Source organism: Ranitomeya variabilis, chromosome 2, assembly GCF_051348905.1.
Source record: "Ranitomeya variabilis isolate aRanVar5 chromosome 2, aRanVar5.hap1, whole genome shotgun sequence".
Lineage (NCBI taxonomy): Eukaryota > Metazoa > Chordata > Amphibia > Anura > Dendrobatidae > Ranitomeya > Ranitomeya variabilis.
Genome location: NC_135233.1, coordinates 483,542,614 through 483,556,366, shown reverse-complemented (window position 1 = coordinate 483,556,366; position 13,753 = coordinate 483,542,614). Strand labels below are relative to the sequence as shown.

Sequence of the window (13,753 nt, the reverse complement as noted above, 5' to 3'; positions counted from 1 at the left end):
CCCAAATTTTTATTTTCCCAAGGGTAATAGGAGAAATTGGACCCCAAAAGTTGTTGTGCAATTAGTCCTGAGTACGCTGATATCCCATATGTGCGGGTAAACTACTGTTTGGGCGCATGGCAGAGCTCAGAAGGGCAGGTGCACCATTTGACTTTTTCAACGCAGAATTGGCTGGAATTGAGATCAGACTCCATGTCGCGTTTGGAGAGCCTCTGATGTGCCTAAACAGTGGAAACCCCCCACAAGTGACCCCATTTTGGAAACTAGACCACATAAGGAACTTATCTAATTGTGCAGTGTGCACTTTTAAACCCCAATTGTTTCACCAAAGTATGTAATGTAGAGTTGTGAAAATTAAAAAATCATTTTTTTTCCACAAAAATTATTTTTAGCCCCAATTTTATATTTTCCCAAGGGTAACAGGAGAAATTGGACCCCAAAAGTTGTGCAATTTGTCCTGAGTACGCTGATACCCCATATGTGGGAGAAATCTACTGTTTGGGCACACGTCGGGGCTCGGACGGGAAGAAGTGGCGCTTTGGAATGCAGACTTTGATGGAATCGTCTGAAAGCGTCACGTTGGGTTTGCAGAGTCCCTGATGTACCTAAACAGTAGAAACCCCCAACAAGTGACCCCATATTGGAAGCAAGACCCCCTAAGGACCTTATCTAAATGTGTTGTCAGAACTTTGAACCCCCAAGTGTTTCACTAAAGTTTATAACGCAGAGCCGTGAAAATAAAAAATCTATTTTTTCCACAAAAATTATTTTTTTAGCCCCCAGTTTTGTATTTTCCCAAGGGTAACAGGAGAAATTATATCCCGAAAGTTGTTGTGCAATTTGTCCTGAGTATGCTGATACCCCATATGTGGGGGTGAACCACTGTTTAGGTGGGGTGGACCACCATCTGACTTTTTCAATGCAGAATTGGCTGGAATTGAGATCAGACTCCAAATCACATTTGGAGGGCCCCTGATGTGCCTAAACAGTGGAAACCCCCCACAAGTGACCCCATTTTGGAAACTGTGTGGTGAGCACTTTGAACCCCCAAATGCTTCACAGAAGTTTATAACGTAGAGCCGTAAAACTAAAAAATCATATTTTTTCCACAAAAATGATATTTTTGCCCCCAATTTTTTTATTTTCCCAAGGGTAACAGGAGAAATTGGACCCCAAATGTTGTTGGGCAATTTGTCCTGAGTACACTGATATCCCATATGTGGGGTTAAACAACTGTTTGGGCGCACGGCAGAGCTCGGAAGGGAAGGAGCACCGTTTTACTTATTCAATGCAGAACTGGATGGAATTGAGATTGGACATCATGTTGCATTTGCAGACCTCCTAAAGTGCCTAAACAGTGGTAACCGCCCAATTCTAATACCAACCCTAACCCCAACACACCCCTAACCCTAATCCCAACCCTAACCATACCACTAACTCCAACACACCCCTAACCCCAACACACCCCTAACCCTAATCCCAACCCTAACCATACCACAAACTCCAACACACCCCTAACCCCAACACACCCCTAACCCTAATCCCAACCCCAACACACCCCTAACCCCAGCACATCCCTTAACCTAATCACAACACTAACCATAACCCTAACCACACCGTAAACATAATCAAAACCTTATCACCAACTCTAGCCCCAACCCTAACCCTAACTTTAGCCCCAACCCTACCCCTAACCCTAATGGGAAAATGGAAATAAATGCATTTTTTTATTTTCTTATTTTTCCCTAACTAAGGAAGTGACAAAGGGGCGGTTTGATTTACTATTTATAGTGGGTTTTTATAGCGGGTTTTTGTTTGGCAGCTACCACACACTAAAAGACGCTTTTTATTGCAAAAAATAGTTTTTGCGTCACCACATTTTGAGAGCTATAATTTTTCCATATTTTGGTCCACAGAGTCATGTAAGGTCTTGTGTTTTGCGGGAAGAGCTGATGTTTTTATTGGTACCATTTTCGGGCACATGACTTTTTTGATCGTTTTTTATTCCGATTTTTGCTAGGCAGAATGAACAAAAAACAGCCATTCATAAATTTCTTTTGGGGCAGTGTTTATACCGTTCCTTGTTTGATAATGCAGCTTTATTCTTTGGGTCAGTACAATTACAGCGATACCTCATTTATATCATTTTTTTATGTTTTGGCGCTTTTATACAATACAAACTATTTTTATATAATAAATAATTGTTTTTGTATCGCTTTATTCTGAGAGCTATAACTTTTTTATTTTTTCGTTGATGGCGCTGTATGGTGGCTCGTTCTTTGCGGGACAAGATGATGTTTTTAGCAGTGCCTTGTTTATATCTGATTTTTTGATCACGTGTTATTCTACTTTTTGTTCTGTGGTATGATGATAAAGCATTGTTTTTTGCTTCTTTTTTTGTTTTTTTACGGTGTTCACTGAAGGGGTTAACTAGTGGGACAGTTTTATAGGTCGGGTCGTTACGGACACTGTGATACTAAATATGTGTACATTTATTGTTTTTTATTTACATATAGAAATTTGTTTATTGGGACAATATTTATTTATTATTTTCTTTAGTTAGGATTTAAAAAAAATATTTTTACTAATGCTAATATTTTTTTTTACTTTTTTATATTGTCCTAGCGTGGAACATCACTATATAATGTCAGATCGCTGATCTGACACTTTGCAGAGCACTGTCAGATCAACGATCTGACAGGCAGTGCAGGAGGCTTGCAGGTGCCTGCTCTCAGCAGGTGCTGACAAGCCACCTTCCTGCAGGACCCGGCAAGACCCCATGGCCATCTTGTATCTGGGGGCCTGCAGGGAGGAGACAGAAGGAGACCCTCGGAACAACGCGATCACATTGCGTTGTTCTGAGGGTCTCAGGGAGCCCCCTCCATGCGCGATGCTTCCCTATGCCACCAGAACACGTCAATCTTGTTTGATCACAGTCTTAGTGGATTAAATTGCCAGGAGTGGTCCGTTACTGCTCCTGGCACATAGTGCCGGATGTCAGCTGTGATGATCAGCTGACACCCGGCCGAGATCGGCCGCACTCCCCCGTGAGTGCAGCTGATCGCATATGACGTACTTTCCCATCGATGGTCATACGGGCCCAATTCACCTCAATGGGATAGTACGTCTGATGTCAGAAAGAGGTTAATGTACACTCTGCACCCCATCTTGACTGAAAAAAAACAGAAATGTACACATTTTTGCAAATTTATTTAAAAAGAAAAAGTGAAATATCACATGGTAATAAGTATTCAGACCCTTTGCTCAGTATTGAGTAGAAGCACCCTTTTGTGCTAGTACAGTCATGAGTCTTCTTGGGAATGATGCAACAAGCTTTTCCACACCTGGATTTGGGGATCCTCTGACATTCTTCCTTGCCAATCCTCTCCAGTTCCATCAGGCTAGATTGTGAACGTTGGTGACCAGCTATTTTCATGTATCTCCAGAGATGCTCAATTGGTTTTAAGTCAGGGCTCTGGCTGGGCCATTCAAGAATGGTCACAGAGTTATTCTGAAGCCACTCCTTTGTTATATTAGCTGTGTACTTAGGGTCATTGTCGGAATGTGAACCTTCGGCCAAGTTTGAGGTCCAGAGCACTCTGGAGGAGGTTTTCATCCAGGATATCTCTGTACTTGGCCGCATTCATGCTTCCTTCAATAGCAACCAGTCGAACTATCCCTGCAGCTGAAAAACACCCCCATAGCATGATGCTGCCACCATGTTTCACTGTTGGGATTGCAATGGGCAGGTGATGAGCAGTGCCTGGTTTTCTCCACATATACCACTTAGAATTATCACTAAAAAGGTCTATTTTCTTCTCATCACACCAGAGAATCTTATTTCTTATAGTTTGGGAGTCCTTCATATGTTTTTTAGCAATCTCTATGCGGGCTTTCATATGTCTTGCACTGAGGAGAGGCTTCCATCTGGCCACTCTGCCATAAAGCACTGACTAGTGGAGGGCTGCCGTGATAGTTGACTTTGTGGAATTTTCTCCCATCTCCCTAATGCATCTCTGGAGGTTAGCCATAGTAATCTTGGGGTTCTTCTTTACCTCTCTCACCAAGGCTCTAGTCTTCTCCCATGGTTGCTCAGTTTGGCTGGATGGCCAGGTCTAGGAAGACTTCTGGTTGTCCCAAACTTCTTCCATTTAAGGATTATGGAGGCCACTGTGGTCTTAGGAACCTTTAGTACTACAGAAATTCTTTTGTAACCTTGGCCAGATCGGTGCCTTGCCACAATTCTGTCTCTGAGCTCCTTGGCCAGATCCTTTGACCTCATGATTCTCATTTGGTCTGACATGCACTGTGAGCTGTGAGGTCTTATATAGACAGGTGTGTGCCTTTCCAAATCAAGTCCTATTGGTTTAATTAAACACAGCTGGACTCCAATGAAGGAGTAGAACCATCTCAAGGAGGATCACAAGGAAATGGACAGCATGTGACTTAAATATGAATGTCTGAGCAAAGAGACTGGATACTTATGACCATGTGATATTTCAGTTTTTCTTTTTTAATAAATATGCAAAATTTTCTACATTTCTGTTTTTTTTCAGTCAAGATGGGGTGCAGAGTGTACATTAATGAGAAAAGAATTAACTTTTTTGAATTTACCAAATGGCTGCAATGAAACAAAGAGTGAAAAATTTAAAGGGGTCTGAATACTTTCCGTACCCACTGTAGGTCTAGAATAGTAACGCAAGACTACCAGGTTTTAAAAAAGCATCAACTTATGATACTTGTAGGCACTTAGTGGTCATGATGAGAATTTCAGGATGTCTGGCGTTTTTCTAGCATGCTGAAATATTACATTGCATTTGTTTTTTAAGAAATCAGAGTCTTTCACCAGATTCACAAAAAAGTGAGGGAGGACAGCCAGTAATATCCATAACACTTTGCTATAATACAATTTCTTTTCTTTTATAAAATTCAACTTATACTAATAAATGAAATCTGTATTTATCTCAGAATTGAAAGTAACTTAATATACAGAACTTTATAGTTTTATTAGGATTATATTTGTGTTACAGCCTAACAAATATATGTTGTTTTATATCACAGGTCGGCACCGAGTGCATCTCGGGTTGTATTTGTCCTCCAGATTTATTGGCAGATGGTAAAGGAGGATGCGTGCCAAGTGGCCAATGTACCTGTTTTTATAATGACAAGATATATAACCACAATGAGGAAGCAAAGATTGGCTGTAGTTTGTGGTATGTAGCTAACATTATAGCGCCAGGAGAACAACTTTGGAATATGACTGCTGTTAAAATATTTAAAACACTTTTTTAAAATAAAATAATGAATAAAATATTTGGAATACATAGTAAGCTTAAGGGATGAAATCTGATTAAATTGAGGTAGTCAAGGAGGCGGTCCTAATCAGTGAATGACAGCCATCTCTGCATGCATGGTTTTAAAGTGAAATTTGTCCACTTGACCGAGCTCGGAACAAGCAGTAATTTTAGTAAATAAAATATAAGTTGTGCTGGATCTTTTCCCAAAAATCTCTATACAATAATTTGCTCTATAAAAATGAATTCCATAGATTACAGAGGATTTCTGGGCTGATAGGTTCTCCTTCACCCCTGTGCCACACTCTGTGTAATACCAGTGAAATGTGTTTCTAAAAGCAGCGACTAGAGCTAGCTCCACTTGCTGCTGTTTAACCATAAAGATGTTCATGTCAATATCTAACAGTGCATTTAAATGGTTATTATCTGTTACTTTTGAAGACAGGTGTTCCACTAAAACCCCCATTCACTGCCATATATGTATTCTCAAGAAGTACAGTACATTCTGTAGTTGGGCTTTTATAAGAGGTCATAATTTTTGCTAGACACTGAATTGTCACAGTATAAAATGCAAGCAATTAAGCAATTGCAATGCAATTAACGGACGAAACAAGTAAGTGAAGAAATAAATTTTAAAAGATAATTAAAAATACAACTCCTTTCCCAATTTAAAAAAATAAAATTAAAATAAACCAGAAATAAAAATAAACACATTTAAATGCTGCATCTGTAAAAAGCTAATCTAGAAAATTATAAAATGAGTTAATCCATAAGGTAAACCCAGTAAAGAAAAAAATGTATAATTGTTTGAATTAGTCTTCTTTGGGAAAGGAAGGAAATAAGAAAGAAAGAAAGAACAGTCCTAACTATTTTTTTTCCCTCTATGAATGGTACAAATAAAAATCCGGCTCACTATGCCAAAAAAACAGCTGTCTCAGAAAATGACAACGCAAGCTAATTTTTTTTTTTGCAAAGTTCAGATTTTTTTTTGTTAATCTTTAAAAAATAAAAGCTTTACAAGTTTGATATCATTCTAATTGTAACAAACTAATTGTCAAGTTATTTTTACTGAATGATGTAAAAATGAAAAATAGGAAAAAATCCAGCGTAGTCCCAGGAAGGTCATTTTAAAACTTAACGTTTATTCTGTCATTTAAAATCTTCATAGAGGTCAAAATAAGTTGGACAAGGAGGTGTTTTTCATGTTGTAAAAATGAAACCAAAAATATAATGACAGAATTACATTTTTGGTTTTGCACCACTTCCCTCCCCATGGAAAATGTTTTCCCCTTTTATCAATTCCTCATATGGTAAAAGGAATGGCGCTATTAAAAATGTCTACTTCAAAAAATTAAATCTCTCATATGGCCATGTTGATGAAAAAGTATGTGCTCTCCTACTAGTTAATTTCTGATTAGTTTGGAGTGTCAGAACTACTAATTGATCCTGATTTCTTTCATTTTTCCCCCCAGTACCTGTAATAACCATCGATGGATCTGTAATGACTTAGGTGCTCAGGCAGAGTGTATGGTTTATGGAGAAGGAAATTATATAACATTTGACAAAAGATTTTTTCGATTCAGTGGACAGTGTGAATATACCTTGGTTCAGGTACATCGTAATACCTATGTCCTTTACAGAGTAACATTTTATGCCATCACTTGTTCCATTATAAGAAATGTAGAATTACAAATAATGCAGCTAATGGGATTAAATATGAAAAAAAACCAAAAACTATGTATAACTAACAAATACCTGTCACACCATTTTTGCTGTCTGCACTTCAGCAATTACATATTGGTTAGTCACATGATCACTGCAACAAATGATTGGCTACACTGGCCACAAGACCACTGATGCCAGTGATTTGCTGTAGCAAAGGGCAGACCATTGCTGTAGACAAGGGGTCATTTTTAACAGGTGACTTTAGGTTATTTGGTCATCATTTTTTCATCTCAGAATCCCGCTTTAACTTGTGCTCACGTAAGACTGTCTTATGGCCCTGTGCTCATGCAAAATTAACCAAAAATTAATAAAATGCTCCTGTCTATGGCTGGAGAGCACTGAGCTAGACCATAGAATGGGGATACGCAAAGTGACCTGCTTATATCTAATTGCCAGCATTTTCTGGGATAAAACTACATAATTTTGACAAAGAAGCCATTACTGAGAGACATGAAGAAGAGAAATGCTTGGGCCAAGCAGCACAATGACTGGAAATCAGTACTGTGGTCTGAAGCCATGTCTTTGTGAGAAGCAGAAAATGTGAGCAGATGGTTTCTAGATGTGTGTTGCCCAACGTAAAACATTCAAGGTGAGGTGTGGGGGTGTATTGCTGGTGCCACTGTTGATGATTTTTTCCAAATTCAAAACTCACTTATCCAGCATGGCTACCACAGCATTCTGCAATGACATGTCATCCCATCTGGTTTCCACCTAGTGGAATTATTATTTGTCTAAAGGACAATGACCCCCAAAACACCTCCAAGTTATTTAAATGCTATGTGGCTAAAAAGTAGCAGGAAGGAACACTGTGTCAGATGACATGGCCTTCACAACTACCTCACCTAAACCCAATTGAGATGGTTTGAGATGATTTGGATAGAGTGATGAAGCAGCCAAAAAATACTCAAAAAATCTGGGAACTCCTTCAAAACTGTTGCAAAGACATTTCAAGTCACTATCCGTTGAAGCTGCTTGGCAGAATGCCAATGGGATGTAAAGCTGTCATCAGAGTAGAATGAGGGTATGTTCAGGAAATTAAAGTTAAAGGGGCAGTCCAGTCTAAAATTATAAGACTGCAGTCACTATGTGTGACTGCAGACTTATGAATCTCCCCAGTGCACTCACTGTGTGCTGTGAGAATTTGCTAGTTTCTGGGCTGGGAGCGACAGGTACGTATGCGATATGTACACTCCCGGACAGAACCCGACTAGTGGGAGTGGCCTTGGTCCATACACTGTTATTGAGCTAGGCAGAGTGTAGTGACACAGCCATCCAGTAGGTGCGACTGTCTAGTGAGTGCAGCCTTTCTCTATGTATAGAAGCTAGGCCATGCCCACAACTAGGATTCTGGCAGGGAGTATGCATATCGCATGCATCACTGCTGTTCCCGACTCAGAGACCTACAAATCCTACATAGATAGATAGATGGATACATAATGTCCAAACTATTAGTGGGATTCCTGGGGCTATTTGGGGCTATTTCCTCTTCAGCTCTGGAGAGAAAGACAGAAATTGTGGAGTTAGCAGCAGCTGACTGCAATTTACTCCTTTAGTTACTTCCCAGTCCCATGGGACACCCACCAGAAGAGACAAAAATGGGGATAGGTAAAGGCATTACAATAGATGTGCATTAGACTGTATAGCAGTGTTTTTTAATTGATATTGTTTTTATTGAAGGGTAAATTGTCTGAACATATAGTGACCCTTTAAGTGAAGAATTATTGTAAAACCACAAAGGTTAGCCAAATAAATATTGCAAACATATACAAGTGAGCATGAAACATAAATTCTCCCTGTAGTAGGCTGTATTAAAATACTGACGTGCTTGAGTCTCATGGATTTAAAATAATACAGTTTATATCAAAGAAATTATATTCATAGTATTATGAGTAGTGATGAGCAAGTATACTCGTTGCGTGGGTTTTCCCGAGCACGATCGGGTGGTCTCCGAGTATTTATGACTGCTAGGAGATTTACTTTCCCTTTCCACAGCAGGATGATTTACGGCTGCTAGCCAGGCTGAGTACATGTGGGGGTTTCCTGGTTGCTAGAGAATCCCCACATGTAATCAAGCTGTCTAGTAGCCGCAAATCATCCAGCTGCGGCAAGGAAAACTAAATCTCCGAGGAGTCATAAATACTCGGAGACCACCCGAGCGTGCTTGGGAAAACCCGAGCAACGAGTATACTCGCTCATCACTAATTATGAGATTAAGATGATCATTTTTGTTATTTGCACTGCTCATACTGTATTTATTCATTCACATGATTTCAGGATTACTGTGGATCGGAGAACAAGAATGGATCGTTTCTCATTTCTTCTGTAAATACCCAATGCAGTGATATTGGTTTAACTTGTTCAAAGATGATCAAAGTATATTTAAATGTAAGTTAATAACATCTAATAAAATAGTAAGTACAGCATATATTTATAGAAAATAGCAATGGTAAAGGGGGAGTTTAGGAGCAAAGAATTAAGCTTGTTACACTCTTGCACAGATGCCAACAGTAATGGAAAATATTGAAAATCCTCTAAGTCGTTGCCATTCATTATGTAAAAAGTCTTTTCAACAATCGAGTATTTTTTTTACAGTCTCTTTACTTTAATTATGAGAAATTGTATTCTCTTAATTTGCTCTGCTTCACTGCGTAAGGCAATCTTGCCATTCAGTCTACATAAACTAAATTAAATTCTAATTTAATTTTTACATTTTTATCAAATTAATTGTTCATATGAACATTTATTCATGCACTCATAAACATTGAAATTGAAACACCAAGAACGAAATGTCATGGAGTTATAAAAATCATACTATCAATAGACTTGTTAAATACTTCCGGAATGCCTATAGTGGCTTGAGAAAGTATTCTCCGCCCTTAGCTTTTTTGCCCATTTTGTTACATTACAACCTGTGTTTAAATATTTTTGTAATCCGATTTGTGTGTGATGCATCAGAACAAAATAGTCTAAGTTGGGGAAGTGAGAAAATATAGGTATAAGTTAAATTTGTGGGATCAAATAACTAAATATTGGCATGTGGATATGTATTCATCCCTTTTATGATGGAGCCTCTAATAATTTCTGATGGAAGTAATTACCTTCATAAGTCACATTCTTAGTGACAGGACATCCCGCTGTGTGCAATCTAATTGTCACATGTCTGTCATTATATACACTTTACCTTTTCCGAAGGGCTGCAAAACCATTAAGCAAGAGGCACCACTAACCAAACACCATGAAGACCAAGGAGATTGCCAAACAAGTCAGGGACAAAGTTGTTGAGAAGCACAGGGCAGGGTTGGTTTACAAAAGTAAATAATAAAATAAGTTCCTGTAAGTTTATTGCAATAGATCCATATATTGATATAACTAAGTAGTCATTGAAATGAAAAAAAAACATGATCCGAGATGACAATAAAAATCTAAGTAAATTATAAAACTTACTACACTACAGCATCCTTTAAAAATAACCAATCCAATCAAGGACATAGGAAAGATGACAGAGATCCTAAGAAAAGCCAAAGCCAAAAATTGGTCAGAAGAATTGCCTGAAGGAGCAAGTAATTGCAGTATAGATTGCTTAATCAGAAGGAGCAAGAACCTGTGTGGTGGTCAACCTAGGGGGTGCTCTTCCAGGCTGACCACCACACAAGGTTGCTCTTCCAGGCTGACCACCACAGAAGGGTGCTCTTCTAGGCTGACCACCACAGAAGGGTGCTATTCTAGGCTGACCACCACATAAGGATGCTCTTCTAGGCTTACCACCACAGAAGGTTGCTTTTCTAGGCTGACCACCACAGAAGGTTGCTCTTCTAGTCTGACCACCACAGAAGGGGGCTCTTCTAGGCTAACCACCACAGAAAGGTGCTGTTCTACGCTGAACACCACACAAGTTCTTGCTCCTTCTGATTAAGCAATCTATACTGCAATTACTAGCTCATCAGGCAATTCTTCTGGCCTATGATTTTTATCTAGGATTCTTTAGTCCATTCATGTCTCATTGGCCACTTGGTTATATCAATTTATGGATCTCGAGCAATAAACTTACAGGAACTTATTCCATTGTTTTCGTGTGTAAATCTCTGGATCCTGCTACAAGTTAGCAGCATTTGTTTTAAGCTTTGACTTCAGCATAACACAAAAAATAATGTGAATAAGAGGAATATGGCACAGTATACAATTGTGTTCAGATGATCATGCAATGCCTGAACATTTTCCTAACAGTAAACTGGTTTGTTTCTAGGGCTACATTCTTGTTTTGTCAGATGGAAAAGCTGTTATAATTAATGAGGGGGGACATTTAGAGTCACCATTTGATATCTGGGACAATAGCGTTAATATATACATTACTGCAATCAATGGAATTCATCTGATCTGGAATAAAAAAACTGGTCTCACTATCAAGATCCCAGCATATTTTCAAGTAAGATCTTTAATTTTAGCTTTGTTTTAGTGCTTGACAATAAAGATGTATATACTATACAATTCTACCATACCGTCGAAACACCTTGGTCGCATCATATACTCCATTATTTGCTGTACCACAATGAAACAAGGATTTTAATGCATTTGTCTAAATAAATTGAACTTTTATCCAAGTTTCACGCTGAGCATTTACTTCCTTTATTCTTCCATTAATTTTGAAATCTATGGCTCCGATTCATTATGACCAGCGATTTTCACATCAGAAATGACTAGGGGGTGAGATGGAGCACAAGGATCCTGATGCATTAAGAAGTGCGACTTGCCACAAATCTTACTCCAGCTTGCCTCTTAATTAATCAGGAACATCTGACGAGTGGCATTCACCTCAGTATGTTCTATTCGCCATATATTTTACTGCAGTCCCTGCTGGACAAAGATTTGTGGTGTAGTGAACGCCGCTGCTCATCACTAATTTGATGAGTGGTGGTTGCAATGCCCTAATCCATTCCACATCCACCCACCTTGGCAGAGCTGGGCATAAATGGCTTGAAATGGGAAAAAACATTGCAAAGATTTTAGTGCAACCTTGAGTTGTGCCAAAATGTTGCAACTTTTCACATTTTTTAAGCCAGAATTTTGGTGTAAAACATTTGATGAATGGAGCCCCACATTTTTATTGGCATGCCTTGAAAATGATTTGGTCTAACAAACCATAGATTTATTAACCCCTTAAGCCCCAAGGGTGGTTTGCACGTTAATGACTGAGCCAATTTTTAGGCCATGTTCACACATTGCGGATTCCGCTGCGGATTTTTCCGCAGCGGATTTGATAAATCCGCAGTGCCGAAAGTACTGCGGATTTTATCACGTTTTTTTGTGCGGTTTCCACTGCGATTTTAGACACCTGCGGGTTTCTATAATGGGGCAGGTGTAAAACCGCTGCGGATTCCGCACAAAGAATTGACATGCAGCGGAAAATAAACCGCAGCGTTTCCGTGCATTTTTTTCCGTAGCATGTGCACTGCGGTTTTTGTTTTCAATAGGTTAACATTGTACTGTACACCGCATGGAAAACTGCTGCGGATCCGCAGCAAAAACCGCAACGTGTGAACATAGCCTTACAATTCTGACCACTGTCCCTTTATGAGGTTATAACTCTGGAACGCTTCACTGGATCCTGATGATTCTGACAATGTTTTCTCGTGACATATTGTACTTCATGGTGTTGGTAAAGTTTCTTTAATATTACCTGCGTTTATTTGTGAAAAAAACTGAAATTTGGCAAAAATTTTGAAAATTTCGCAATTTTCCAACTTTGAATTTTTATGCCCTTAAATAACAGAGATATGTCACACAAAATAGTTAATAAGTAACATTTCCTACATGTCAACTTTACATCAGCACAATTTTGGAACCCAATTTTTTTTTGTTAGGGAGTTATAAGGGTTAAAAGTTGACCAGCAATTTCTCATTTTTACAACACCATTTTTTTTAGGTACCACATCACATTTGAAGTCATTTTGAGGGGTCTATATGATAGAAAAAAACCAAGTGTGACACCATTCTAAAAACTGCACCCCTCAAGGTGCTCAAAATCACATTCAAGAAGTTTATTAACCCTTCAGGTGTTTCACAGGAATTTTTGGAATATTTAAAAAAAAGGACATTTAACTTTTTTTCACAAAAAAATTATTTACAGCTCCAATTTGTTTTATTTTAGCAAGGGTATCAGGAGAAAATGGACCACAAAAGTTGTTGATCAATTTGTCCTGAGTACGCCGATACCCGATATGTGGGTGTAAACCACTGTTTGGGCGCATGGCAGAGCTCGGAAGGGAAGGAGCGCCGTTTGACTTTTCAATGCAAAATTGCCTGGAATTGAGATAGGACGCCATGTTGCGTTTGGAGAGCCCCTGATGTGCCTAAACATTGAAACCCCCCACAAGTGACAACATTTTGGAAACTAGACCCCTAAGGAACTTATCTAGATGTGATGTGAGAGCTTTGAACCCCCAAGTATTTCACTACAGTTTATAATGCAGAGCCGTGAAAATAAAAATCATTTTTTTTCACAAAAATTATTTCTTACCCCCAGTTTTGTATTTTCCCAAGGGTAGCAGGAGAAATTGGACCCCAAAGGTTGTTGTCCAATTTGTCCTGAGTACGCTGATACCCCATATGTGGGGGGAACCACCGTTTGGGCGCATGGCAGAGCTCGGAAGGGAAGGAGCGCCATTTGGAATGCAGACTTAGATGGATTGGTCTGCAGGCGTCACATTGCATTTGCAAAGCCCCTGATGTACCTAAAC

General features: G+C 39.0%; 1 protein-coding gene and 1 long non-coding RNA gene across 2 annotated transcripts in view; one reads left to right on the top strand and one right to left on the bottom strand.

Moving 5' to 3' along the window:
• LOC143806870 (uncharacterized) overlaps positions 1-13,753 on the top strand; it is a 347,780-nt gene that overhangs the window by 149,720 nt on the left and 184,307 nt on the right. The window contains exons 20-23 of the mRNA XM_077287851.1: positions 5,062-5,213; positions 6,767-6,905; positions 9,294-9,404; positions 11,263-11,442. Of these exons, the coding sequence (XP_077143966.1) occupies positions 5,062-5,213; positions 6,767-6,905; positions 9,294-9,404; positions 11,263-11,442 (582 nt within the window). The remainder of the gene's footprint in view (positions 1-5,061; positions 5,214-6,766; positions 6,906-9,293; positions 9,405-11,262; positions 11,443-13,753) is intronic.
• Positions 1-13,753, bottom strand: part of LOC143806872 (uncharacterized) — a 40,942-nt gene that overhangs the window by 4,589 nt on the left and 22,600 nt on the right. The window lies entirely within an intron of this gene.